The sequence below is a fragment of the Aspergillus chevalieri genome, chromosome 6, assembly GCF_016861735.1.
Source record: "Aspergillus chevalieri M1 DNA, chromosome 6, nearly complete sequence".
Taxonomy (NCBI): Eukaryota; Fungi; Ascomycota; class Eurotiomycetes; order Eurotiales; family Aspergillaceae; genus Aspergillus; species Aspergillus chevalieri.
In genome coordinates this window covers 2,821,200-2,846,986 of record NC_057367.1, presented here as the reverse complement: position 1 = coordinate 2,846,986, position 25,787 = coordinate 2,821,200, and the positions used below count along the sequence as shown (strand labels likewise).

At 52.3% G+C, this 25,787-nt stretch overlaps 13 protein-coding genes across 13 annotated transcripts; 7 read left to right on the top strand and 6 right to left on the bottom strand.

Moving 5' to 3' along the window:
- Positions 1-793: 793 nt before the first annotated feature.
- ACHE_60999A (putative C2H2 finger domain protein) lies at positions 794-3,788 on the top strand (the record flags this gene model as incomplete). The annotated part of the gene is made up of 2 exons (XM_043282236.1): positions 794-983; positions 1,030-3,788. 2 exons carry the CDS (start codon positions 794-796, stop codon positions 3,786-3,788), a joined length of 2,949 nt encoding a protein of 982 aa, XP_043139635.1.
- A 356-nt stretch (positions 3,789-4,144) lies between these two features.
- CDC4_2 (putative cytokinesis EF-hand protein Cdc4) lies at positions 4,145-5,042 on the top strand (the record flags this gene model as incomplete). Its single annotated transcript, XM_043282235.1, has 5 exons — positions 4,145-4,147; positions 4,440-4,593; positions 4,672-4,812; positions 4,868-4,960; positions 5,014-5,042. 5 exons carry the CDS (start codon positions 4,145-4,147, stop codon positions 5,040-5,042), a joined length of 420 nt encoding a protein of 139 aa, XP_043139634.1.
- A 79-nt stretch (positions 5,043-5,121) lies between these two features.
- On the bottom strand, positions 5,122-5,718 carry ACHE_60997S (uncharacterized protein; the record flags this gene model as incomplete). Its single annotated transcript, XM_043282234.1, has 1 exon — positions 5,122-5,718. The coding sequence occupies one exon, from the start codon at positions 5,716-5,718 to the stop codon at positions 5,122-5,124; it is 597 nt and encodes a 198-aa protein (XP_043139633.1).
- Positions 5,719-5,904: 186 nt separating this feature from the next.
- ACHE_60996S (M3 family metallopeptidase) lies at positions 5,905-8,055 on the bottom strand (the record flags this gene model as incomplete). Its single annotated transcript, XM_043282233.1, has 1 exon — positions 5,905-8,055. One exon carries the CDS (start codon positions 8,053-8,055, stop codon positions 5,905-5,907), a length of 2,151 nt encoding a protein of 716 aa, XP_043139632.1.
- A 602-nt stretch (positions 8,056-8,657) lies between these two features.
- On the bottom strand, positions 8,658-10,077 carry OLE1_2 (stearoyl-CoA 9-desaturase sdeA; the record flags this gene model as incomplete). Its single annotated transcript, XM_043282232.1, has 2 exons — positions 8,658-9,787; positions 9,843-10,077. 2 exons carry the CDS (start codon positions 10,075-10,077, stop codon positions 8,658-8,660), a joined length of 1,365 nt encoding a protein of 454 aa, XP_043139631.1.
- Positions 10,078-11,118: 1,041 nt separating this feature from the next.
- On the top strand, positions 11,119-12,858 carry ACHE_60994A (nucleobase:cation symporter-2 family protein; the record flags this gene model as incomplete). The annotated part of the gene is made up of 1 exon (XM_043282230.1): positions 11,119-12,858. One exon carries the CDS (start codon positions 11,119-11,121, stop codon positions 12,856-12,858), a length of 1,740 nt encoding a protein of 579 aa, XP_043139630.1.
- Positions 12,859-12,949: 91 nt separating this feature from the next.
- On the bottom strand, positions 12,950-14,287 carry ACHE_60993S (MOSC domain protein; the record flags this gene model as incomplete). The annotated part of the gene is made up of 2 exons (XM_043282229.1): positions 12,950-13,050; positions 13,099-14,287. 2 exons carry the CDS (start codon positions 14,285-14,287, stop codon positions 12,950-12,952), a joined length of 1,290 nt encoding a protein of 429 aa, XP_043139629.1.
- Positions 14,288-14,621: 334 nt separating this feature from the next.
- On the top strand, positions 14,622-16,034 carry ACHE_60992A (uncharacterized protein; the record flags this gene model as incomplete). The annotated part of the gene is made up of 5 exons (XM_043282228.1): positions 14,622-14,664; positions 14,720-14,939; positions 14,988-15,040; positions 15,089-15,720; positions 15,771-16,034. 5 exons carry the CDS (start codon positions 14,622-14,624, stop codon positions 16,032-16,034), a joined length of 1,212 nt encoding a protein of 403 aa, XP_043139628.1.
- A 76-nt stretch (positions 16,035-16,110) lies between these two features.
- ACHE_60991S (uncharacterized protein) lies at positions 16,111-17,100 on the bottom strand (the record flags this gene model as incomplete). The annotated part of the gene is made up of 1 exon (XM_043282227.1): positions 16,111-17,100. One exon carries the CDS (start codon positions 17,098-17,100, stop codon positions 16,111-16,113), a length of 990 nt encoding a protein of 329 aa, XP_043139627.1.
- Positions 17,101-17,632: 532 nt separating this feature from the next.
- Positions 17,633-18,443, bottom strand: pre8 (proteasome core particle subunit alpha 2; the record flags this gene model as incomplete). The annotated part of the gene is made up of 2 exons (XM_043282226.1): positions 17,633-17,751; positions 17,819-18,443. 2 exons carry the CDS (start codon positions 18,441-18,443, stop codon positions 17,633-17,635), a joined length of 744 nt encoding a protein of 247 aa, XP_043139626.1.
- A 710-nt stretch (positions 18,444-19,153) lies between these two features.
- ACHE_60989A (uncharacterized protein) lies at positions 19,154-20,172 on the top strand (the record flags this gene model as incomplete). The annotated part of the gene is made up of 2 exons (XM_043282225.1): positions 19,154-19,969; positions 20,020-20,172. The coding sequence occupies 2 exons, from the start codon at positions 19,154-19,156 to the stop codon at positions 20,170-20,172; spliced, it is 969 nt and encodes a 322-aa protein (XP_043139625.1).
- A 1,264-nt stretch (positions 20,173-21,436) lies between these two features.
- On the top strand, positions 21,437-23,060 carry ACHE_60988A (uncharacterized protein; the record flags this gene model as incomplete). The annotated part of the gene is made up of 2 exons (XM_043282224.1): positions 21,437-22,608; positions 22,658-23,060. The coding sequence occupies 2 exons, from the start codon at positions 21,437-21,439 to the stop codon at positions 23,058-23,060; spliced, it is 1,575 nt and encodes a 524-aa protein (XP_043139624.1).
- A 1,987-nt stretch (positions 23,061-25,047) lies between these two features.
- On the top strand, positions 25,048-25,766 carry ACHE_60987A (uncharacterized protein; the record flags this gene model as incomplete). The annotated part of the gene is made up of 3 exons (XM_043282223.1): positions 25,048-25,056; positions 25,134-25,505; positions 25,578-25,766. The coding sequence occupies 3 exons, from the start codon at positions 25,048-25,050 to the stop codon at positions 25,764-25,766; spliced, it is 570 nt and encodes a 189-aa protein (XP_043139623.1).
- Positions 25,767-25,787: the final 21 nt, after the last annotated feature.

The window sequence follows — 25,787 nt, the reverse complement described above, 5'->3', positions numbered from 1 at the left end:
GGTTAAAGTTAGCGAAAATGCATCGGGCAATTCCTCGAATGCGGTAATTCTGTATTATTATTCTGTACGGTGTACTCTGTATGTGTAGGGTCTAGGGACCATAGTTAAGTTGGTACTATGCTCCGACTAACCGCGACTGCCGCTTCTCTTGATTTAATTTTTCTGGGTCCATCTAATCTGATCTGATTCGGTATTTATTGTGTTATATTCTCTTTTCTTTTTCCACAATTTTTTTTTCTTTCCTCTCTGCGTCATATGGATGTTCATTCTGCAGTAGTGCCAGGGGCATCAGGGCACCGCTCGCACTTCTTTGCTTCCCTTTAGGAAAATCGAAAAATTCCATAGACTTCTACTGCGGATTCTGCTGGCTGTGGCTTGTTTCTTCTGCTGATCGTATTGTTATTTTCTTTTGTTCATCCCGCACGATCCTCGCCGACCCCTCTTCTGCTGCCGACACACTTACAGAATACTCACTGATTCGATTCTTCTCCGGCTTCTAAACAAGTCAATCTCGTTTTTCTTTTTCCAACTCTAATCCTCGCTTCCTTCCGGTATAATTCTGCTTTACGAGGCTGACGACCCTCTCCAATCTGTCACTGGATCTGCTCAAACCCCCTCCCATTCGCAAATCGCCCCACCATCTGCATATCTACTACTTACTCTACGCCGGCACTATATAAGTACCTAGCCCGTCCGGCCTTTTGGATAATATCACTATCCAGCCAGACTAGTCATGCCCTTCGTTTGATTGCCTGACAATACCAGATACAATATGCCCTGCGTCGTCACAGCCATGGCCCAACTGGAACAAGGCCAACCCAAGGTCCTCGACATGAGCCCGGTGCAGTCGACTATCGATGCCGCCGCGAAGAAGCGCAAGCGCACTCGCAAGGTCTACACAGACAAGAAGTTTGTTTGCAGCCATGAGGGCTGCGGGAAGAGTTATTCCCGTGCTGAGCATCTCTACCGTCATCAATTGAACCGTACGTCCCTTCCCGGCGTGCTCAAGTACAATGCTAACCTTGCTAGACACCCCCAAGCAAATCTACCGGTGTGATTTCCCCGATTGCTACCGGTCTTTTGTGCGTCAGGATCTCTGCATCCGGCACCGGGAACGACACACTACAAGGGGTTCCCAGTTGCAGAAACGCGATCACTTCGCCCAGACTGCTTCCCATCATGGCAAGCCATTGGTCCCTTCCAATGCTCCCTCTAGCGCTCCTCCTACTACACTGCCCTCCTCCAACATCCTGCCCGCAACAAGCAACCCAGAAACACCATCCACGGTGCCTCTCGGAACATATCAATACATGCCCGACTATCCTTTCCCCCGGCCGCATAGCTCGACCAACTACACCCTAGCTTCTCCCGCCGCTCAATCCACCACATCCTTTCCTCCGTATGGCCCGGTCAGTGACCGCTCGTCATCCCATACTCCCATTAGCGATCTGGGGCAGGATCCCCAGCAATTTGGGACGCCTGTGTCGACGGCTACCACATCACAAACAATCCCTACCTCGTATCAACCCTTTTCTACTCCCGATATGAACGGAAACTCCTTTAATCCGACCACGACCTACGACTCCCAGCCGGGTATGACCATTCCCGTCACATACTCGGATCTCTCTCTGGCTACTAGCACCGCCCCAACACCGACCACCCTGAGTGGGCTCGACTCCAGCCTGATGGCTCCCGGGCCAACAGCGACTGATGCCGGTTTTGATCCCATGTCTCCCTGTGCATACCCCATGTTTGGCGGCGAGACCTACAACCGGTCTCCGTTTGCCATGGCGGATGACTTTGCCGCATGGCTGTTCAACGAGCCGGGCCAAATGGCCACCCCTCCTCCATCCACAACATCGCCGTCCTTGGGAGGGTTTGCACCACTGCCACCGTCAGTGGCACCGACACCAACAACCGGGATGATGCCGGGATACCTTGACACAATGCAAATGTCGAATTCTTTTTTAGTGAACGACCCTGCTTGCCAGGGGCTTTTACTCAACAACATGCTGCCGACCCAGCAGCAGCATCCTATGAGTGTCACCAGTATCCTGGACACTGGATCGCCACAGGCCGTCCTATCGGGGGAAAAACGCCAGGATTTGCTTCAATTGATGTCCACCCGTTTCAACGAGGCGGCATATTCTGCGGCGGCTAAGCGTAAGGACTCGCTGATGCAAGGTAACCTGGACGATGACCACCATGTTCTCAGTCTGCGCATGATGCATACATACATCGGATCTTACTGGTACCACTTCCACCCCCAGCTACCTATCCTGCATCAACCAACGTTTTCTGCAGATGAGACGCCCAACCTGCTCCTTTTGGCTATTATTGCCATTGGGGCTGCTACGCTGGACAAAGTGCACGGGTCCGTGACTGAGGCGTCCGCACAATTGGCCGATTTTATCGCCTGGCACCTGCGATGGGAGCTGTTCATGGATGCTGACTTCCGTCCACCCGCTAAGCTGTGGATCTTCCAGGCTTTGTTGCTGCTGGAGGTCTACGAGAAGCGGTTTTCTACTCGAGCCCTTCACGAGCGGGCTCATATCCACCACGACACGACCTTGACTTTGATGCGTCGCGGCAGCTCCCTTATTGGAAAGGATGCATTTGGTAACATGCACGACGGCGCTGGTCACTCGCGATTTGGGTCGACGTCGACAGTGGCTGATGACTCGTGGTCGAACTGGATCAAGGCTGAAGGTACTCGACGTGTTGCATTTGCTGCGTTTGTGCTGGACTCGACGCACGCAACCATGTTCGGACACTCGGTTAAGATGGTGGCCCATGAGCTGCGGCTGCCCTTGCCGTGCGACGAGGCGCTGTGGTCCGCAACTACCTCTGCAGAAGTAGCCCGGATGCAGTCCAGCCTGAAAGCCAACGGCGTCAAGCCCGTCCTGTTCCTGGACGGGCTGAAGAAGACACTCAACGGCGAGTCTGTCCGTACCAACGCCTTTGGTCGAGCAATCCTCATGTCCGGATTGCTCAGCGTCAGCTGGCACATGAACCAGCGGGATCTGCAGGTCAGTTCGCTGGGAGTGCCGCAAGCCCTGGGAGGCCGCGACAAATGGCGGTCGTCGCTGCTGCGGGCATTCGATAACTGGCGCCGCGACTACGACGAAGCCCTGGGACAGGGCTCGCTCTTCTCGTACCACGCCAACCGCTTCGCCGCAGAAGATCCCGTGCTGGATTCACGGGATGCACTGCACGCGCTGGCACACATGGCCTCGCACGTGGACATTGTCGACTGCCAGATCTTCGCAGGCGCAGGTCGACTCCTGGGCCGCTCCATCACCACGCGGGACTACAGCGCCGCGCGCGAGAAAATGACAAGCTGGGCAACCAAAGCGTCCGCACGGGATGCGACGTTTTACGCTCTAAAGATCCTTTCCAAGTGCCTCCTCCCCGAACAAACCTCGACTTTCTGGTCCAACGAAACCACCTCTACCTACTCCGCCCGCAACGACTACCTCCTCAACCGCCCGTGGGTGCTCTACATGGCGGCCTTGGTAGTCTGGTCTTACGGCTACGCTCTGGATGGATCGCTGGCACCAGTGTCACTGAACAGCAAAGCGGAACAAGCGGCCGATATGCACTCGTTCCTGCGGCGGGTCGGGGGCGCGCGGGACCCGAATGAGCTGGAGCACATGGGCGGACGGAATCAGAGTCTGGGGCTGTTGATGATTCTGCGGGAAAGTTTTGTGGACAGTCGGTGGGAGTTGATTCAGGAGGCGGGGGAGCTGGTAGGGCGTTGTATTGGGAAGTTGTGTGGGAGCATGTGAAACAGCAGGACTGGTTTGATTCTATCTTGTATTATTATTTATTTACTCCGTATAGTTATACCTGTATGTATTTTTAGTAACAATGAAGACGAGTGATCTTTTACTATTGTGTGCCTGACTAGCGCTGATGCCTGAGGACAAGGTGAGAGTCGATCATAATAAAGCGGTTTCCCCCCCAACGGCAGCCCACTTGGTTTATCTGATAACTGTTTTATCTGCTGTCCTCTTCTCTGCTGTTATCCTACTACTGTCACTGCTACTATCTTGTCGTTGAATTGATCAATTATACCGTGTTGCTTCACTGTGTCGATACTCCCACCACCACTCATCTCTACAACTACACAATACTACACACAATGGTACGTCCCCTGAGTGAATGGCAGTGAATGGCAGACAGACAGAGCCAGAACTCGAGCATTCCATGCAAAACGCAAGGAAGCAGCGTCCAGCACTCCGAGTAGTTACCCAGTGACACTCAACTCGCCGCTCCTGCATTGTTTGGTTACTCCGGCTATCCCTGGTTCTGTTCCCTTCTGTTCCCTGTCACCACCACCACCTCTGTTTCCCTCATCACACCTCATCCCTCTTCTACATCAAATCATCAAATCAATACTCCACGAAGAAAAGAAAATGTCCTCACAAGAAGACCAGTCCTCCACCAATTACAAAGAAGCCTTTTCGCTCTTCGACAAGCGCGGCACCGGCAAAGTCGCCCTCGAGTCGCTTGGCGATCTGCTCCGCGCCTGTGGCCAGAACCCGACCTTGGCGGAGATTTCCGAGTTGGAGAAGAGTATTGGTGGTGACTGTACGTCTCTGTATCCAGATTCCGCTGCTTTATAAATAATACTGGGTGGATTATGCTAATACTGGGGGGTAACGATAGTCGACTTCGATGCGTTCTCGAAAGTGCTGAGTCGCCCCGGTGGTTTCCGCGACCCTGGCGAGCCCGAGGAATACTGCCGCGGTTTCCAGGTGTTTGACAAGGATTTGACCGGGTTTATTGGTGTGGGACAGCTTCGTTACAGTACGCCTCGTCCCTGTTCCCTCCGGTGATATGAACGCAGTGCTAATACGCGCAGTCCTCACAAACCTCGGAGAGAAAATGTCGGATGAAGAGGTCGATGAGCTGCTCAAGGCGGTTGATACTAGTTCGGGAGAGATCAACTATACCGGTGCGTTCCCTTGGTTTGGACTGAGACAGACTGACCGTCGCTAACTAACGCAGACCTCGTTCGCACTATCCTGGCCAACTGATTTATGATACCCACACGAGCTACGGAGTATAGGACATAATGCATTCAACGTTTTCTCGTTATGATTCTCGTAGCAGTAATCATGCCCATCCGCTCCATTCCTGATCCATAGGCTTGACTTTATCCTCATCGCCCATAATCCCTGTTTCTATCAATCCCCCAGGTAGCAAATACACCACCTTCACCCCGCCTCCACCCTCATTAGTATCATCCGCATGTCCCGGAAAATGCACGTCGTCCAAGAAATACCCAACAACAACCCGACACCGCCCACACCGCAGCAACAACCTCTTCTCGAATCCGTCCTCGCGCCGCACCAGCGTCGCCTTGCGATCCGGTATACTCGTACTAAGCAGGATGGAGTAATGCTTTACCCCCCGCGCGTTTGTCTCGTCTTCGACATCGTCGTCGTTGGTAGTCGATTTCGGGAGGGGGAGAATGAGCGCGGCGTCGCGGGCGGGATCTTTGCGTCGGGGGAGGGAAGGGAGAGAGCGCGTTGTTGCGAGGAGGAGGTGGTTGCAGAAGCGGCAGTGATGGGTTTTTATGGGGAGGGTTTTCTTTTCTTCGTTGGTTGTGAGGCTGGGGTCGTTGAGAGTGGATTCGTTGGGTTCATTCGTGAGGTAAGAGTCGGGGTTCTGGGGAGGGGTTTTAGTGGTAGGAGGGAGCGGTTCGGACATTGTGTTTGTGTCTGTATGTGTCGTGAAGATGGGTAGAGGAGAAGAAGGATTGAACTTAATTGAATACTGGTTGATTGTCATATCTTAATTTGCTACTCGAAGCTGCTAGGCGGTGAGCTTATCGATAGCTCACTCTACAACTCGCTAACTCAGACTAATACAGAACTGCACTCAATCTGAATACAGTTAGGCCAGCCCCATATCCTTATAAAAGGCATCCGTCTTAGGCTCCCTGCCCAAAAACTCCGTCAACGTTTTCATCTCATCCTGACTACCGCCCTTCTCCAGCACGGTATACCGATACCGTCTACCGGCCGCCTGATCCATCGGATTATCCTTGAAGATTGTGTAGAACATATCCGTCGAGTACACCTGCGAGCTGAGATATCCGTAGTACCCCGCGTCGTACCCACCGATGAGATGTCCGAAGGTCGCTTCGCCGTGGCCCCATTCATCGCCTAGGCCGATGGCCTCGGGCCCGTCCATGAGGGTGATTTGTTTGCGGAGGGAGTTGTAGGTAGATGAGATGGGGAGGGTAGCGATGGCTTCGTGGGAGGCAGGTTCGTGGACGGTCATGTCGAAGATGCCGAAGTGGAGCTGGCGGAGATTGAAGAGGGCGTCGTTGACATGTTTGGTGCGGATGAGGTTGGCGATGATGTCGTCGGGGATGTGTTCGGGGGCTTCGGCGGCGGTGCCCGTGGCTTCCTGCCAGCTGGCTTTGTACTCCGGGGAGAGGGTAGAGTAGTGCTTGCTCAGAGATTTGAGCTGCGAAGGGGTCCAGCACCAATTCTCGAGCATTTGGGAGGGAGCCTCGACGAAGTCGCGGACGGTGTTAGTGCCGTGGAAGCGCGACCAGATTGTCTTGGAGACGAGGTCGTGGATGCCATGGCCAAGTTCGTGGAATAGGGTGACGACTTCGTCGTGCTTGAGGAGACTGGGCTTTTTGGCGCTGGGTTTGGTGAAGTTGCAGACCAGGGCGGTGGCCGGGTAGCGGCGGTTGCCGTTGGTGTCGATGAAGCCGGGCTGGAGGTTGAAGTTGGCGGCGTGGCCGTATTTGCCGTCGCGGGGGAAGAGGTCGAGATACAGGTAGCCGACGAAGCCGTTGCCTTCGCCCTTGTCGTTCCAGACGCTGAAGATCTGCACGTCTTCGTGCCACACGATGTCGTTGCCCTTGCCTGTGGGGGCAACCTGGGCACGGTCCTCGCCGGTGATCTCGACGAATTCGAGGCCAAACAGTTCTTCGAAGATTTTGAGCATTCCCGCGATCGTAGTCTGCAGCGGGAAGTACTCGGCAATCTGCTGCTGGTCCAGCGAGTACTGCTGCTCCAGCATGAGACGGTCGTAGAACCGGTGGTCCCACAGGTAGTAGCGGCCGTCGAACGACTCACCCCGAGCCTCGTAGTCGGCCTTCTTCAAGGCCAGCAGCTCCTTTATCTCCTTCTGCCCGCCGCCGGCGAGACGGGTGCGTAGGTCACCCAAGAAGGTGTCGACGGTCTGCGGGGTCTTGGCCATCTTGTCCTCGATGCGGAAGGCCGCATGGTTGGGATAGCCCAGGAGACGAGCGGCCTCGTCACGGAGGACAATAGCTTCACGGAACAAGGGTACATTTTGGTTGCACTTGTTCTCATTGGCGATCATCACCTGCTTCCGGACTTCGGCGTTCTTCGCGTACTTCATGGTAGGGAAGAGATCGGGGTACTTGAAGGTCAACCGGAGCTTGCCCTCGTTCTCACCCTCGCCCTTTTTCAATTCACCCAGGACATCTTCGGGGACGCCGTCGAGCTGCTCGCGGGTGAACCAGATCCCGCCATTCTCCTCATTGAGGTTTTTCTGGAACTCAATGCTAATCTGGCTCAGACGCTTTTTAATCTCCTTGAACCGATCCCTCTTCGGACCAGCCGGCAGACCCAATCCATTCCGGATATAATCCTTGTGCTCCTTCTCCAGCAACCTTCTCGATTCAGGGTCAAGAGATTCATCCTTCTTCAACGCAGCATCAACCAACTTGAACACATCCTCGCGCATAACCGTCTCGATGAAAAATTCATCCATCAACTCCTCCGCCTTGGACGAGGCATCCCTTAGCTGCTGCTCCGTGGAAACAGCCTGGTAGAAGCCGAGAATGTGCGACTCGAGGGCCATGACATTCTCATCCTGGGCGAGCGGCTTCATGACGGAGGCGAAGGTGGCCGAGTCCGGGGAGACCTTTGCGACGACGTCATCTTGGACTTTGCGGGAGGATTCGATGAGGCGCTTTGCGTCGTCCACGATGGACTGGGCGGTTGCGGTGAAGATGGGAGGGGCTTGCGGAGGTTTGCGAAGGTGGTCGGGGGCCATGGTGGAGGTGGTGAGAAGACGGCGGAGGTTGGTTAGAGCTGGCGAGGTCGTGGTTGATACTCGAGAGCCGCGGATATGGCTCCAAATGGATGTCAATCGGGTAGTGGGGGAGGAGAGTCGCGGGGGAGCCACGGTGACGAGGAGGATGCCCACGAGTAGAACGAGGGCGTGGATGAGTAGACGAGAGGGAATGGTGGTGGATGCGGGGTAATCGTGTGCTATGTATGTATGGGGGAATACGTGGCAGTGGTGCAAGAATGGTGTCGGAAGTTAGATCCTGATGCTGGGGATGTCGGGTTGACTTCTCCGACCCATAATTCTCCGCTCGATGGACTTCTTCGGTTTTCTACAGTAATAGCCATGAGAGCTACGGAGTACGGGAAATAAAGACGGTCATACGTAGCGTCGTCAAGATTATCTATCTAATCTACGGCTTTTTATGGACAATAGTGTCCAACATGCGTTTTCTCAATCGTTATGTACCAACCAACGCCGATGAAACTCCAACCCAACACAGAAACACGCCATGAGTGCGAGGAAACAATGATACAAGGGTCGTGAAGAATAAATCGTCACATATATATAGGTGGGAGACAAGGAAATCATGCGGCATCGGCCGTGGGGATAGGCTCAGGGATCTTGGTCACCTGCTCGCCAGCCCGGACAATACGCTGACCGGTGGCATCCCGGACATAATCGCTGCTCTCCTTTTGAGCGCGTTTCCAGATCTCGACTTCGCAGCCACCGCGGATCACACCCACCCGCATGGTCGAGAGCAGGTTGTGGGCGGCGTTGGAGTGGTAGTAGACACCGCCGTTGAACATGGCGGTAGCGTCCTTGCCAATACCGGAGTTGATCATGGCCTTGCCACCAGGGTGGTCCTTGATGAAATCAGTCACGTCGTGCACCACACCGGCAATGGCAATGAGGCCACGTCCGTTCTTGGCCTGGTCGACATAGTCATCCCATTCGAGAACAGGGAGCTGGTCCAGAGGAACACCCCAGTCGAGCCTGGCACGCTTCTGATCGATCTTCTTCTGCAACTGCTGCAGACGACCCTTCTCGATCTCGTTGGAGCGGAACTTCTTGAGGTCATAGGCCAGGCCCAAGGACTTCCACATCCAGATGGTCCACTTGGTGGGGTCGTACTGGTGCCACTCAATGGCATTGCGGTAGTCGGAGGGGAATTCGTGGTGGAAGTTGTGGTAACCTTCGCCGAGGGTGGCAAAGGCAGTGATCAGGTGGTCACGGGGGGAGTTGCGGTCGTCAAAGGGCTGCTCACCCAACCAGTGGGCAAGGGAGTTGACGCAGAAGGTAGCCTGCTGGACGAAGAAAATGCGGAGGATACCGGCATAGACGAAGCCACCCCACCAGTCACCCCATCCGAGACCAGCAACCAGCATGGGAACAGCCAGACCCATGGTGAAAACCACCTTGAGGTAGTTGCGGTGCTGCCACACGACGACGGGGTCTTCGTTCAAGTCGGTGATGTCGGTCCGGCCAATGCGCTTGGGGTTCTGCTTCATGACCATCCATCCTAGGTGGGAGTAGAGCAGACCCTTGCGGACCGAGTAGGGGTCCTTGTCGGTGTCGGTATAACGGTGGTGAGCGCGGTGGTCACGAGCCCACCAACGGATGGAACCCTCGACGGCACCACCTCCAACAGCGGCGAGCCAGATACGGAGCGGAAGGGTAGCGGAGTACGAGCAGTGAGCCCAGAGACGGTGGTATCCTGTCGATGTTAGAATGGCTAATTCAACAGTGAGGGTTTGGAGCAAGGAACATACCAGCAGTGATTCCGAGACCAGTGAAAAAGTAGTAGACAACGGCCCAGATGGCAGTCTTGAGCTGCAATGGCACCCAGAAGGCCTGAATACAGCCATAGATGGGAATTCCTACGATGAGGAAGACGTTCAACCAGTTGACATGCTTGTACCAGTTCTGGCGAGTGAGAGGCGTATCGGCGATATGGACCTTCTTGGAATCGGTAGCCTTAGGGCGGGAGTCTGCCTTGGCCGACATGGTGATGAGATACCTGGTAGGATATCCCGCTGACAAGGTATAAAGACAATGGATTGAGAGCAGAGAGAAGAAGACGAGAAGAGTAGAAGATCGAAGACTAGAAAAGTAGGGAAAAGTGGAGGAGAAGGATTCTCTGGTGGGGACGAACACGGCGACGGTTGGGGATCTATAGCGGAGGAGATTCCCGGATTTGTGCCACCAAGAGACACAGAGAGAAAGTAAACGAGAGCGACACACACACACACACACACACACACACACACAAGTAATTGAGACAGAAGTAACAGTGGCAACGGTTATAAAGCTGTCGAGTCTACCAGACCCGAGGATATTCTAATCTTTTGTATGGAAATCCTCAGCATGAGGTTATTCAAGCCCTTGCAGCTACGCCCCTGATTGGCCCGCCGGGGATCCGTTGGGTCCCCAACGCTTTCGGCCGCGGAAGGCGGTCTCTTTGTTGGTGAGCTGTGATTGGCGGCTCTTCTGCCGCTGTTGGCCACTCGGTCGTTTCCATTTTAGGAAGGGCGGTGATCTCACGTGTTATCGATAAGAGTCCGTTAATATTTTACGGAGTACAAGTAGAGCCATCTATGCAGGATCCATTATCTTCCGAGTCTAGGTAAGCAATGTCTCATTGGCTACTATTTATGCCCGAGGCTTGTGTACTTATATGTACCCCGCAAAGCTTTCCAGAACCAGCATACTTTCCCGGGTACTACTGTGCAAGGAACATCCCACTCAAGCAAAAGCAGAACCAGCAACGTGTCTAGGATTGTAACTAGAGAATCGTGCTTAAAAATGCAAAATGTTTCGGAACCCCGCGTATCGGCCCTGCGCGATGCCGGCGGAATCCGCTGATAAGACCATCTTCTTATCTGATAACATCCCCGTATTCGATCGCTTTATGTATATCCAAGTATCTATGCAGGAAACTACTACCAATGTAGTACAGCATCCCCGCGCATGCCGCTGCAGGTATGTATATAAATTTTCGATCCCCAGATTCCCATCCCCGCCAGTTCTTGATCCATAACAACAACCATGGATCTCGACCAATATCCCACACGCTCCTGGACAGAACGGGCCAGACGCATCGTCAAGACATTTACCACGAAAGACGGCCTCGTCGGCGACTATGACTACGCTTACCTCTTCACCCCTCGCATCCCTTTCACCAAAAAGTCCCGACAGTCCGCTCCCTTTTTCGGTCTCGATGATCAAGTCCCTGTCCTCCTGGCTTTGCTGCTAGGTCTGCAACACACCCTGGCCATGTTGGCCGGCGTTATCTCCCCTCCTATCCTGCTGGGGGGTTCGTCGGGTGCGAATTTCGGGACCGAAACGTATCAGTACCTCGTGTCGACTTCGCTGATCACCGCTGGGCTGCTGTCCCTGATTCAGATGACGCGGATGCATATATGGAAGACAAAGTATTATGTTGGAACTGGGTTGATTTCCGTGGTAGGGTGCTCGTTTGCGACGATTACTGTTGCCAGTGGTACCTTCACCCAGATGTACTCGTCGGGGTATTGTCCGGTTGACACCGAGGGAAACCGTCTGCCATGTCCACGCGGATACGGCGCATTGCTGGGAACCTCGTGTCTGTGTTCGTTGCTGGAAATAGGCCTGTCCTTCCTGAGCAGCAAGGTCCTGAAACGCCTCTTTCCGCCGCTCGTCACCGGCCCGACTGTCCTATCAATTGGAGCCTCGCTTCTGGAAACCGGCATGAAGGACTGGGCTGGTGGCTCAGGTAGCTGTGGAAATGACCCGGCCAGCCGTGCCCTGTGCCCCAGTGCAGACGCTCCACACGCCCTCCCTTGGGGCAGCGCCGAGTTCATTGGTCTAGGGTTTCTGGTCTTTGTCACCATCATCATCTGTGAACGCTTCGGAGCACCTATCATGAAATCCTGCGCTGTCATCATCGGTCTCTTGGTGGGATGTATTGTCGCAGGCGCCTGCGGGTACTTTGATCGTTCCGGAATTGACGCCGCCCCAGTTGCCTCGTTCATCTGGGTCAAAACCTTCCCTCTAACCATCTACCCCCCGTTAATCCTCCCGCTGCTGGCCGTGTACATCGTGGTCATGATGGAATCCATCGGCGACATCACAGCCACCTGCGACGTCTCCCGCTGCGAAGTTGAAGGCCCCGAGTTCGACTCTCGCATTCAAGGCGGCGTCCTAGGGAACGGCATAACCTGCCTCCTCGCCGGCCTATGCACCCTCACCCCCATGTCCGTCTTCGCACAGAACAATGGCGTCATCGCCCTGACCAAATGCGCCAACCGCAAGGCCGGATACTGCTGCTGCTTTTTCCTGCTGGTCATGGGCATTTTCGCCAGGTTCGCTGCTGCCCTAGTCGCCATTCCCAGTCCGGTTTTCGGCGGCATGACGACTTTTCTCTTCTCGTCGGTTGCTGTCTCTGGTATCAAAATCATCGCGTCTGTGCCGTTTACCCGACGTAATCGCTTTATTCTCACTGCGTCTTTTGCCATCGGTATGGCTGCCACCTTGGTACCAGATTGGTTCTCGTACGTTTTTACATACAGCGGCGACAACCACGGCTTGACGGGCCTGCTCGATGCGATAGACCTGGTGATGGAGAATGGCTTTGCGATCACCGCGTTGATCGGATTAGTGTTGAACCTCATTCTACCCGAGAATCCGGATGAGGAGATGGCCATCGTGAACGCCCACATGCAGGCCCCGGTTAGCCAGGAAAACAAGAACGAGGAACGGTCGAGTAGTAAAGCGGAGTCGGAGCCTTCTGGTTCTGCCGCTGTATAAATATACATTGTTCGTATGATTGGACATATGATTGGATACCCTCTTACGTTACATGTTAGCATGACTCCGTAGTATCGAGCGGTGTACATACCTATTCCCCTGGGATCTTCTCCCCAGCAGCCAACATCTTAATATAAAAATGCTCCCCTATCTCCAGCACAGAAATTGGATCATCCACTGATACCCTAAATCCTACCGCAGAGTCAGCCACCAACCCCCCAAAACACAAGAGACACTCACTCTCCACAGCCGGAACAAGCTGCATCCCCAAACAAGCATACGCCAAACACCCCGGATCAATCCTCCGATACCCGCGCAGCGTCCGATCCGGCTCACAAGGATGCCTCAACCCAGTATCCGGATCAACATTCGGCAGCCGACACCTCACCGTCCGACAAACGGTATGAACCTCAACCCCTTCCCCGACACCACCGATAACAATCTTCTTCCATTGATCTTCCTCAAACGCCGCAGGACCCTGGACGATTATATTCGCGCGGAAGCGCCGGATGCTCAGACGCGGAATATCAGCCACACAGCGCGAAGCTACGTCGCGCACGCTGGATAGGGTGAGGAGGTGGATTGGGTAGGCATCTGCGAAATCGGTGACAGTTTGGAAGCCTAGTGTTTCCTTTGGTGGTGCGCAGCGGAAGATTTCGCGATGGTGAGAGGGGTTTGCGCGGAAGAGGGTTAGCGTGTCTGAGGCTAGGTACGTGTGCAGGGAGGGAGGGATGTGGATTGCGTAGTTGTAGGCTATGGGGGAATCTTTCCAGATTCTAACGGGTTTGCAGGGGTAGGATGGGAGGTTGTCTGGGGGTGGCGAGAGGGGAACCTGGAAGGATCGTTCTTTGGATATAATGCCCAGTGCTATCCCGAGCTTCCCTAGGAAAGATGTGGCACCAGCGAACGTCCGCGGGTAGGAAACAACCATCACGCCTTCAGATTTCACCTCATCCAAATCCGGCGCATAATCTGCAGCCGAAGAATCAGGCACCCAAATCTCCGTCCTAAGCAACGCCATCCGCTCAAAGCGCTTATCACGAAGCGTCCTCGCCGTCCAATGCGGTTCAGTATCCTGCTGTTTAGGCACAACATACTCAGCAAAACAGAACTGCCGGTCATACTTCAATCCCGTAGGGACGACATCAGATACATCCAGCTCGACACCAGCACAGCTCTTGATTGGATATGTGAATAGGGCTTTGATGCGCCATGAGGGCTTGCCGTTGGCGTCGTGGTGGGTTTCTGGAACCCCCTGGGTGTATTTAGGGTGGTATTCGTCGTGGAGGTTGCTTTTTCCTGGGGACAGGCCTAGTCTGCGGCAGCCACGTGGGTGTCTTTGTCGGTGTGTTTTAAGGTTGAGGATGAGGAGGATTGGGAGTATACATATGATTGTGATGATGGGTGCAGCATCGGATTGTGGGAGCATGTCGAACATCCTCACCACACTTTGAGCTATACAATCCAATCTGGTGTTATATATACAAGAAGTGTCAATTGGTGTTATTGAATAGAAAATAAAACTTTGTCAATTGACTGCATCTGCATAAAGCTTCGGAGCGGAATCGGAGGATCCGCACTTCCTTTTTGGGATGCTCGTCTTCGCTGTTATTCTCACAACTACAAGGGCACCACTGCGAGATGTCAACGACATAAGGTCCTATTTAGACGCTACAATACTAATATGAAGCTGTGGGGAGCTGCGATGAAACCGTGAACAACAATTGAATCTCCCACAACCGGTCGCCACGCGAGCCACCATAATGAGCCAGCAGGATCTTTTGGGGCTTGCCAGCGAGGAATCCCGTACGTTGCTATTCTATACGATCAAGAAACCGTTCAGAAGTTCTGACATCCGTAGATCGCGTGATTCCCATCTCAGCATCGCAGTCTCTGCACGCGTCGGCCGGCGCGTCTGCCACTCCGGGCGCGATTTCAACGGGGTTATCGAGACTCGATGAGGCGCTCTGTCCGCCTTCTGGAGAGGATGTACCTGGGTCCACTACCTCCAGTCCGGGAATTCTCTGCGGTCAGGTTACGGAGGTCTATGGGCCACCCGGCGTGGGGAAGACGGCGTTGGCGTAGGTCTGCTTCCTCTGCATAAGAGACTATTCTGACGGTTACTACAGATTGAGTACGGCAGTCAATGCCCTACTAGATAGACGGAAAGTGGTTTGGATTGGTATGCGAGCGCGATAGCCGGCCTAGATCATCTGTTAACAGACCACAGATACCATGTCACCTCTACCGAGACCCCGCCTCAGGAAGATGCTCCGGAAGGCACTGGAATCCATTGAAGGCGACAGGTCAGAAGAAGACGCAATCCAGAACCTGCACTACTTCCGTACTGCGTCCCTCCCACATCTTCTCGCGTTATTATTCCGTCCACCGAAGTTATTCCCCCCGGACGACACCTCACTCCTGGTAGTCGACTCAATATCCGGCCCATTCCCCTCCTACTTCCCCAACCCAACAGAACTACGAGCGCGTCTCGCGCAATCAGACATCACAGACAAGACCAAGATCCAATGGCTCATGAACCGGCGCTGGAACGTGACAAGCGACCTAGCCAATCAATTAATGAAACTGGCCACCACACGTCGACTGGCGGTGCTTGCTATTAACCAGACGCATACCAAGATCAAGGGACAGCCGCGTGCAACGCTCTGTCCTGTGTTGGCGGGCGGCGCGTGGGAGAATTGTATCGCTACGAGGGTTGTACTGTATCGTGATTTTTGCACAGTGGTGGAAGAGGATTTGCCTATTTTGGTTAATGCGCGCTTTGCAGAGGTCATGAAACGGTCAGGAAGGATTTTGGCATTGAGGTTGGAAGAGAATATTGTTCCGTTCGCTACTGAGTCGGTGAGTTCTCTTGGGATGTATGCTGCCGCAATCAATTGACCGTGATGCAGGACGGTCTCCGTGGGATGGAAAAGAAGCAGCCCCCCAGTGTTACTCCGCAGGTAGCAGAACCACGCGAGCTTCTATCCCAGCCAGCGAGTCAGCCGGCAAGTCAACCACCCAGTCAACCAGCCGGCCAGCTAGCGAGCCAAAGAAAGCGGAAAGTTGATGAAATTGCGGACAGTGAGGATGACGAAGATGACTCTGATGGGGACTACGGATGGGCCGAGGACGATGATGCCCTACTCCAGAATCCAGAGAAGCAATATCTTTAGTCTTTTTGGATTATTTTGATTAATACCTCACGTCTTGCCGTCGATAATATCCAACTCTATGATATACGATACAGCCTCACGAATCATTCCGCCGCTGCCTCTCTACCCAGGTAGAAATCCGCTCTAAGCTCGAATTTTTCCCACTCGACACACCCGGCCGCACCGTTTGCGCTGTCGACTCTGGAGTATGAATCGGCCTTGCATCGAGCAGCCGACTAGACGACGCAATAGACGTGCCAACCGGATTCAACGGCATCCCCGGCTCCTCAAAAACCAACTGCGAAGGCAAATGCTCACCACAAACAACATCGACCAATTTCCCCAGCACGGCAAACTCAAGCTTCAGCTTGATGCTATAAAACATACCCTTGAGCGTGATTTGCAGTGCATACTGATTTGCATACTCCAGCGCCAAAAGAATCAAATCTAAAAGCAACATCACAACGTTGATCCCGACAAGCCGATGCATAATCCTCCGCTTATTTTCATCCCACCCCAACTTCAGCAACCGGATCGTCTCGAAGATATAAAGCCCCGAGATAATCAACTCCTGCACCGTAAACCCAGTCATCTGGATCTTCTCCATGATATTATAACCCCGCACAAACTCCCCCGACCGCATATTCCGCGCATTCGACCCATACGTCAGCACCGTGGTGGGGATATGCAGCACCACGAAATTAACCCAGATCATAACCAGCACCTTGCGCAGCAGCCGCTCGTCCCGGACAACGAGATGCAGCCGCGAATACAGCACCATCGACTGCCCGGTCACCATGCACCACCAGCCAACCGTCAACAGCGAAACGCCGATGAACGGGCTGTACCCGGAGAAAAATTTAAGGAGGAACCCCAGCGAGTACGGCGTCACCCCTAGACAGGACGAGACCAGCAGGCTCCAGAAGTAGAGGCCGTGGTAGCGGCGGAAGGTGCAGAAGATGAGGATGAGGAGCTCGGTGGCATTGTACCAGGAGACCGCGATGAAGGTTGATAGTAGGATCTTGTACCCCGGGGCGTAGTGGTAGAGGGAGCCGGTGATTTCATTGATGGGGTTAGGGAGGGTCATTGCCAGTCGTGATTTTCGGGTTCTAGTATCTGTCAAGAAGAGTGAGGCAGGGGCATAATTTGTAAATATTGAGCAAAGGGGCAAAGGGCGAAGGAGGTCAACAGGCGCTTTTCATGATTACAAGAATGGTGATACAATCACACAGCAGGTGACATTCGTCAAGATCAAGGAGAAAAAGTAAAAAAAAAAAATAAGCACCTGATCTGTTTCAAATCGGCGTGTTTGGCCTGTGAGCTGTCACACTCAGTTCAGAGTAAGATGCGATCCGGGATGGGACATTGGACCTGACATATTTCCAGTATTAGGATATATCTATGCTTGATCCACAACGGAAAGAAAAGAAAAAAAAAGACTGCAATAATCATTATCATTCAGACCAAACGTCATTTCATTCTGTGGCGAATGTCAAACCCGCCCTAAGTCAAGTCGCACTGCTATGGCCATCCCATCGCAGTTGATTACTTGGTGGAACCTTGCCAGACTCAACAACGGTCTATTATACTACAAGGCTCAACAAATAGGCCATCATCAATCATAGATGACTGAGATAATCCTCAATCTGCTCCTTCGTCAACTTCCTAAACCGCGGTCCCCGGGCCCCCTCGACACCTTCGTAGCCCAGCAGGCTGTCGGCAGGGTCACCAACAATACCTAAAGAAAATATGGTTAGCACGTGGCCCCTGAAACATAGACGCACTGTCCATGAGGTGCAACTTACCGAGCTCTATTGTGTCACCGTTCATTTCACCCTCAATGCTCTCCTTCAGAGTCAGCAGAGCAATATGAATGGCGTCTTCCAGCTCCAGCTCTTCGGTGTATCGCTTCTCAAGGAATGTCTTTGCGCTGGTTGCGTGCTTGCCAATAGCCGTGGCCTTCCAGGGGTAGTAACTACCGCTGGGGTCAACCTGGTACAAGCTTGGGCCGCCCTTAAGAATACCCCCAGTCTGGCCAGTCGCCTTCTTGACATCGTCTGCGTCGTCACCCCGTTGGGCCTCTCCTGTGTTGGGCTCAACACCCTCATCCCATCCTGCAATTAACAAACTGACACCGTATGGCCTGACACCACCAGACTGTGTTGCTTCTTGCACGACACGGGCGACGTCTTGCACGAGAATGCGAGTCGGGGGGTATTCGTTATAGATCCGCTTGTAACCAGTGTGGGAAACCTTCCGTGCCTTATCGACAAGAACACGGTAGTCGGGACCCATTCCCGCATAGACCATGCCAATGTCCGGTGTGATCAAGGAAATCTTGGAGAGGGAGGGAGGGTCAATGAGCGGCGAGGAGGACTTCTTTTCGGTAGCAAGCACAATTCCGTTCGTGGCTGTAGAAGACCAACGCATCCATGTTAGCTATCCCAAGCTCTCCCGATGAGCTAGATGTCACAATACCTTTGATTCCGATAGCAGTGACACCCTGGTTGACGGCGTTTAAGGCATATTCTGGGCACGATCAGCAGCTGCATTACAATGAGGACAACACAAATGGTGTATTACCAATCTGCACCAGCTTTCCGCTGTAAAGTATTCGTTAGCAAATGCCCACCTCCAGATCATCCGGGGAGCTCATCTTACCTGGGCGAGAAGGTCGTCAACGAGAACGAGTAACGGTCCGCCATCGAGACAATCCAAGACCTCACTAGATAGGTGAAAGAGAAGTAGGGGAAAGGTCCGGTAAAAACAATCAACACAAACAGAGATGAGGCCTGAGGGGGTTTCGAGTGAAGCTGCGCTCTGGCACTGGCGACCGGGCGTTGACGCAGTACCTCTGGTTAGGTAAGGTGGTGCCAAGCCGCGCCTGGGGCGGTGAGCCACGATAGCCACGATAGCCGAGCGGCTAGTCGTTACAGCTCCTGACTAAGCCAATTAGCGCAGTTCCATTCTCGTCTCTCCACTTCCACCATAAAATTTTCCCAGCTCCAGTTCACTTTCTCTTCTTCCCTCAGTGCTCGGTGACTGTTTGAATACAGCTGCCAGAGCTCAATCACCGACCTGTGCTCAATTCTGACTTGCTATGTTGTGACATTATAATTCCTTGACTGTGCAGGCACATAATGGACTTGCGAAGTGAGCCACGCTGGCAGTGGCCGTCAAGCTCCTCTGCTCCCTCGAGCTCAGAAGCACCCCGGACTTCTGACCCCCCCCCAAAACGCACAGAGACAAGCGATGCTGCGAACTCGGAGAGTTCCAAAAAGCGCTACGGACCCCGCGAATGCCGCATCTGCTTGGAGACAGTCTACCCGACCTTTCATCCTCCCTCTGAGAACCTGCCGGGGTTTCTTCAGCCTAAGCCGCGGGTGGTATATGAGTCCTCTGATCCGGAATCTGGTCGGCTCCTGCGACCCTGCAGATGCAAGGGGTCCTCGCGATACGTCCATGAAGGTTGTCTTCAATCGTGGCGACACGCAGACCCAGGCTACGCCAAGAGAAACTACTGGCAGTGCCCGACTTGTGGGTTCCAGTATCGTTTGGAACGTTTGAGGTGGTCGCGTTGGATCAGTAGCGCCATGACCCAAATTACATTGACCTTGGGAATTTTAGTGCTCACTGTCTTTTTGCTTGGTTTCGTTGCTGACCCAATTATCAACCTTTACGTGGATCCCGTGGACACCATCTATCATGTCGAGTATTGGGAGTCCAGCCTTGGCAGAGATGTCAGGCGAGACGTTCCAAGTTACTCTTGGATAGAACACTTTGCGAAGGGTTTTACGTCATTGGGCGTCCTATCTTTAATCAAGACACTCCTGGGGTCATTATCATGGCAGATATGGGTACGCAGCTCGACTCTCAACGGAAGAAACTCCGGTAGGAATCGAGCGGCTTCCATAACCTGGATTATGATTGCGCTTGGTGTTCTGACTTTCCTTGTGGTAAGCTAGCTGCCACACCTTATGCCTTTTCTGTCACTAACAGATCGCAGGCTGTTTATAAGGGTGTAAGAAGCTGGAGCCGAAGGACTTTGGAAAAGGCAGGGGAACGCGTCCTGGACGTCCCATTACCTGATGACGATGATGAGGACGAACAGGCTCCCTCATCTGGTGACACCCAAGGACAATCCAAAAAGGATGACTAGGGATGTTCGTCTTGTACCCTACTTGTTCCATATCGACCGCACTACTTTGAGTTGTCACGATTCTTTCAATGGCGTGCCAATCAGTCAATGTGCGAAGAAGAACAGGTCCTTTACACCTTGGGTATTGCTTGAGGAGTCAGCCGGCTGGTTGGGACGTTTTGTTCTTCCTTTCGTTCTGTCTCCTTACCGAGCGTGCTTAAGGGGGAGGGCTCGCCGTGTTTTTCTCGATCGGTGTGGAGCGCTCCTTCAGTGAGCGTTTTTCGGATTGAGTTACGGTACATTCACGTTAGTGTAGTTTAATTAATAGTTAGTGGAATACATATTCATAATTTGAACATTGAACTGTCCGTTTCTTTGGTAAACGCTAGGATGGTATCATGGACCGAACTTGGTCTTAGTCCGTGGACAATCACGACTGATGTATGACAAGAGTCTCATTCTTCCATATATCAACTCTATGCTGCCCTAATATGCTTTCAATCATACCCATATATCCAATCGTCCGTCTTGAAACCTCTGGCGAATTGGCGACGTATCTCACATCTTGCGATGCCCTCGCTTGCAATCGATAGCCTTGCGGTTTGCGGACGCGATAGCTGTCGGCAACTAAGTGCTCTTTGACAAATGGAGAGACTTCTTTCATAACAAAACAGACTCGAATAGCATCACTCATTTCGTATATTTGTTCGAGGGTAATATTCATGGCTCGATCATTCGTTGATCGTTTAGTATGTTCTTCGGTTCGGAGCTGGCCTGCGGTCTTAGGAGGACGAGAAAGGCTCGAAAGAAAACTAAAATAGGCTATATAAAGAGCATCAATCCACATTTCTCGATTCACTGGTGTTTTTTCACAAAATACGCATCCTATTAGAAACTGAATGTAGCTTGCAGTTGTGTCGCGGAACACTCTATTTCAACTTAGGGCTTGCCACAGAACTTACAGCATTAAAGAAGAACTTGGAATAGAATAAAGGATATACCATTAAAAAGATTTACTGTGTCTGCATATCACACAGGAAAACAAAGGTCTTTTTGTGATAGTGAATGTAAATCAGGGCTCATCTTAAAATGAGTTGCAAGCCCATGCTCGCAGCAGTGAATGAGAACCCCTCATCTAGGAGTGATTTCTTCATTCTTTTTGCTTTCTCTCTATCATTTATATCCTTTATTTCCATTCTATCTAATCATCCTCTATCTTCTTGCCCAAGCTTTGTGCAATTTCCGTCATTGAGCAAGTTTACCATCCACTACTCGAAGAGGCAAGATGGACCAAGACATGCACGAAGCCAGCTCTGCTGGCGCTATCGCTGGTGCGACCTCCGCAACTGAAAACCAAACACGCGTTCCCACATATGAAGAAGTGTTTCCTGAGACCCTCGTCGCGGATGCTGCCTTTCGCGTGTTTAGCTACGCCAGACAACAGGCGGCGCTGACCCCTCCTCGTCCCTGCTCACCCATTCAGCCTGTGCCCGTGAGCATTGATCCTCAGAGACTAGGTGAGTATCGCCAGTCGCTTGCTGGCTTGCTGGCAAATACGTTGGAGGGCCTCGCGCTTTATGAGGCTCAAGCTGCGCAGGAAGACGAGTACGATGAAGATGAAGAAGAGGGCGACTATGGCTCTGTCGAAGGTTGCGAAGGTGGCTGCCGACTCACCGATGAGGAGGGAAATTACCAGAGCGATTCTGTTAGCTCCGTCGAATCTTCTATCGAAACGCCTGTCGAGTCCTCTGTCGAGTCGTCTGGGCCCAAGACTGAACCGTTCCCTGACTATTACGAGTCTTGCGAGATGTACCCGCCTGTCGACATCATCCAGCTTGAACAGGCCTACAATTACGCCATCTCCAAGGTCGTCGAGGAAGTCATTCGCTTCAGAGAAATTGATCCTTGTATCGCCAATCCGAGCTTCTCCAGCAGCGATGAAGAAGAGGAAGAGCCTCGACCCCTTCTCGCGCCGATCGAAGAAGATGAAGCTGAATACCAGAGTACAGTTGAGCAAAATATCAACGACGTCGATGGATCGCAAGGCCCCAACGAACCAAGCTCGAGCGCTTCCTCACCCCCTGGGATGTACGCTTCCCGTGAAGAGTCCGACAAAATGCGCGTTGTCGACGATATGAGACGTCTGCTCTGCAGTCAGTATCTTGGCGATGGCCCTAGAGGTGTCTTCCATGACTTCTCCTACTTGATCATCCGTATGGGGGAGATCCTGTTCGTCAATAAAAACAGTTCTCCGTTGCACTTTATGTCTGCCGGAGCTACCTACGACATCAAGATGATCGCGTCTGTGGTCACGCGCTATCTGGCCGTCGTTGATGCCCGGTTGATTGAATTGCTTGATGTCGGTTCTCGCGTGCACTACATCCTGCGCGAGGTTTCCAGGGACATGAGCGTTAACTTCTTTATTCGTTATCGTCGCATGCTCCATGTGATCTTAGGGTAAGACCTTCACTGATTTTGCCCTATGAGAGAAACTAACGCTGTACAGAAGCCAACTCCGCAAAGTCACCCCCATTGAGAAAACCCTCCTGACCACTTTCCTCGACCTATACGACAACTTCGTTTACACTTCCTTCCTCAACACCCGCAACCGCCACTTGCTCCTCGAGGACATCGTCAATATCGAACGCAACGAAGTCACCCGCATCCTCGTCGCCCTGTGGGATATCCTGTGTCGCGTGATTGAGGGCTACGACCGTTACCTGAATCTCATGGAGACTATCGGAGTCGAGTACTTGGATCCTCTCATCGAGCAGATCGAGCACTATCTGCATCCTATTCGTGGTAGCGAGAAGGAGCAGGATATTAGGAGGCAGTTGGATGAGGGATTCGATCGGTACAGGGAGGCAAATCTCTCGATTTTGAGGCCGGAGGATGGTTTGTTCCCCTGATTTCTTTGTTTGGATTGATTATTTATGGGGGATACTGAAAATAGTTATGAGATATGATCGATGATGGATGATTTGTTTATGGGATGTAGATTTATCTTTGGAAATATCATGTAACATATCAATGAAAGCTCTCCACTTAATGGGGCATGGGACAATGCTTCTTTTTCTATTCAAATCCCAGGTCTTTATTCTCGACGTGCTGCTCTTTATACGGATAAACTGTACCGCGTAGGTGATGGAAGGACAAAGCATTCTACAGAAACCCGGGGCGTAATGAAAATAAGCCTGCTAGTAAACCCGTGTAGTGCCATTTTTACTGACATTTACTTCAACCATCCCAGTTTCCTCGTCCCCCGCTCAATTCCCTTTTCCCTTTCCTACTTCTCTCCCTTCGCCTTCCAATACCGCACCGACAGTTGAACACCTCTAGAAAGATGCCTTCTCCGGCAAACAACGACAACAGCATGGAGCTTCCTATAAAGAAAGAGCCAGTCCGTGTGAAAGACAAGAATATAAGGACAAAAAAGTAAGCTATCAACCCCATCCTCCACGGCCAGCCCACCCCCACATAACACCTCTTCTAAAACGATATATCAAACAGAACGAATCTCGCCCAAGCCCACCTACAAGAAATGACCTCGCGGGAGAAAGCAGACCACCGTCGATCCTGAAAATGCGAAACCCACCGGGACAAACAAAACCAAATCATCCGCGAAAAGGCCTGACGACAGTTCTGTCCATGGTCCTATCTGTGCCAGCACCAAGGCTGAGAAGAAATATCCTGTCGACGATGTTTCTGGAGATGAGCAAGAAGTTCCCACGCCAGCCCTGACTCTCCCTCACCCTGAGGCCACCCCTCAGCTACTTCAGGTCAGTATGCTTCTCAGCCCAAGCCAGTTGGGCCCCGCAGTTCCCCAAAGCTCCGCGCTCGTATTCCATTATGCTTGCAGAGGCTTCCCGGTTGTGTATCAGCTGCGTGAAGTTACTCAAGTCGTACCCGAGCCACCGCTGCCACCGCGAGATCAGACACCACAATTACGAGGGCTGTGTACAGTCGAACAAGCACTGCATCTCACTTCCACGGCCGATGCGGACCACTGTCACTCATTTGCCGATGCATCGCACGGACGTGGACTTCGGTCAGTAGGTTGAGGGTGTTATTGAAGAGCTGGACGTGTATGCGTATGGTCGCCATGATGAGGACCAGGTGTTATGGGCTAAGCCCGTAGTGCTAATAACTAGCTACACAAGAGATTTCGTTGAAGAAGAGAAGAACGGATGTCCGATCGGACAGCTCTATATACAAATATACATCGTGCGGGGTAGGTAGCCTGTTAACCCCTCCGATCATCCTTCCGAATAACATATCGTTTATTCTACAGGCGCAGCCTGTGACACCAGGATGAGAGATTGCACCTGTTGCGTTCTATCAACAGGAACCTTTTCCGTATCGCCAATCTGTTGAAAGTTGCGGCGGATGGTGAGGAGTATGGAGAGGAAGAGGACGAGGTTGATGAGAGTGTGGTTGGGGTTGTTCAGGGTTGTTTAGGGTTGTCGATGGGAGCGTCTCCAATTTTCGAAGTCCAATTAGGAGCAAGTAGGTCGATGGAAGTCGTGAAATGAGTGAGATCAAGGCTTGTTTATATCTATTTCTAGTCTAATGGTGTCACTTTCAATACCAAAAGCAAGTAATGAAAATTCCCACAGGTCCAGGATAATGGAGCTTACCATCATTCACCGTAGACTTCTTGTGTTTACTTTGTCTCCCAGATTCATTTCCTGTGTTATACGCTTCTCTCCATCTTCTCTGCTCTTCCAACAACAACAACAACAACAACAACAACAACAACAACAACAACAACAACAACAACAACAACAACAATAGTCCAAGTTGATCTGCTCAAGCAAAATGTCTTTCACAGCCATAAACGACAGAAATATAGACCCACCTTTCGCAAAAGAAGTTATCGACTCAAACGAACCCATCATGACTCCAGTCAAAGACAAGGATGAAGCAAGCTACCAACCCCCTAATAACTCCCCAAAGCACATCAACTGACCGCTATATAACAGAACACCTCGCTCAACCCCAATCACACCCCAACCACGACCCCTCGCAAGCGCACTCGCAACAAAACCACAACCAAGGACAACGCCGACGAGCCCGAGTCTCAGCACGACGACGACGACCACCACGAATCACCCAGCAAGAAGGCGAAAACCAAATCCCCTACCAAAAGAACCAGCAGCCTCGGCCCCATCCCAACAACCTACGAAGAAGCAAGCGAGGAGGATAAATTGCTCATCCGCCTGAAAGACGAGAATAAGCCATGGGCTGAAATTACCAAGGCGCTTGAGGATATCACGGGGGTGACGCTGGGTGCTGGGTTGAGGGCGAGGTATGCGCGGATTAAGGCGAATTTGATTGGTTTTGAGGAGGGTGATGTATGTCTTTTTTTTTTTTTGTTTCTCTTGTTGTCCTGTTGTGATTTGGGAGCTGACAAGGTGGATGTGGAGGGTCCGATTCTGTTTGAACTCAAGAGAGAGATTGAAGATAAGCAGGAACTTGAGAAATGGCAGAGGATTGCTGAGGGAATTGAGGCGAGGAGTGGTAATAAGTACCCGATTATTACTCTGCAGAAGAAGTTTAAGGAATTGAGTAAGGTCAACGGAGGTGTTGCGGCTGCGGTCAAGGATGAAGAGTAATTGTAAGACTCTGTACAGGAT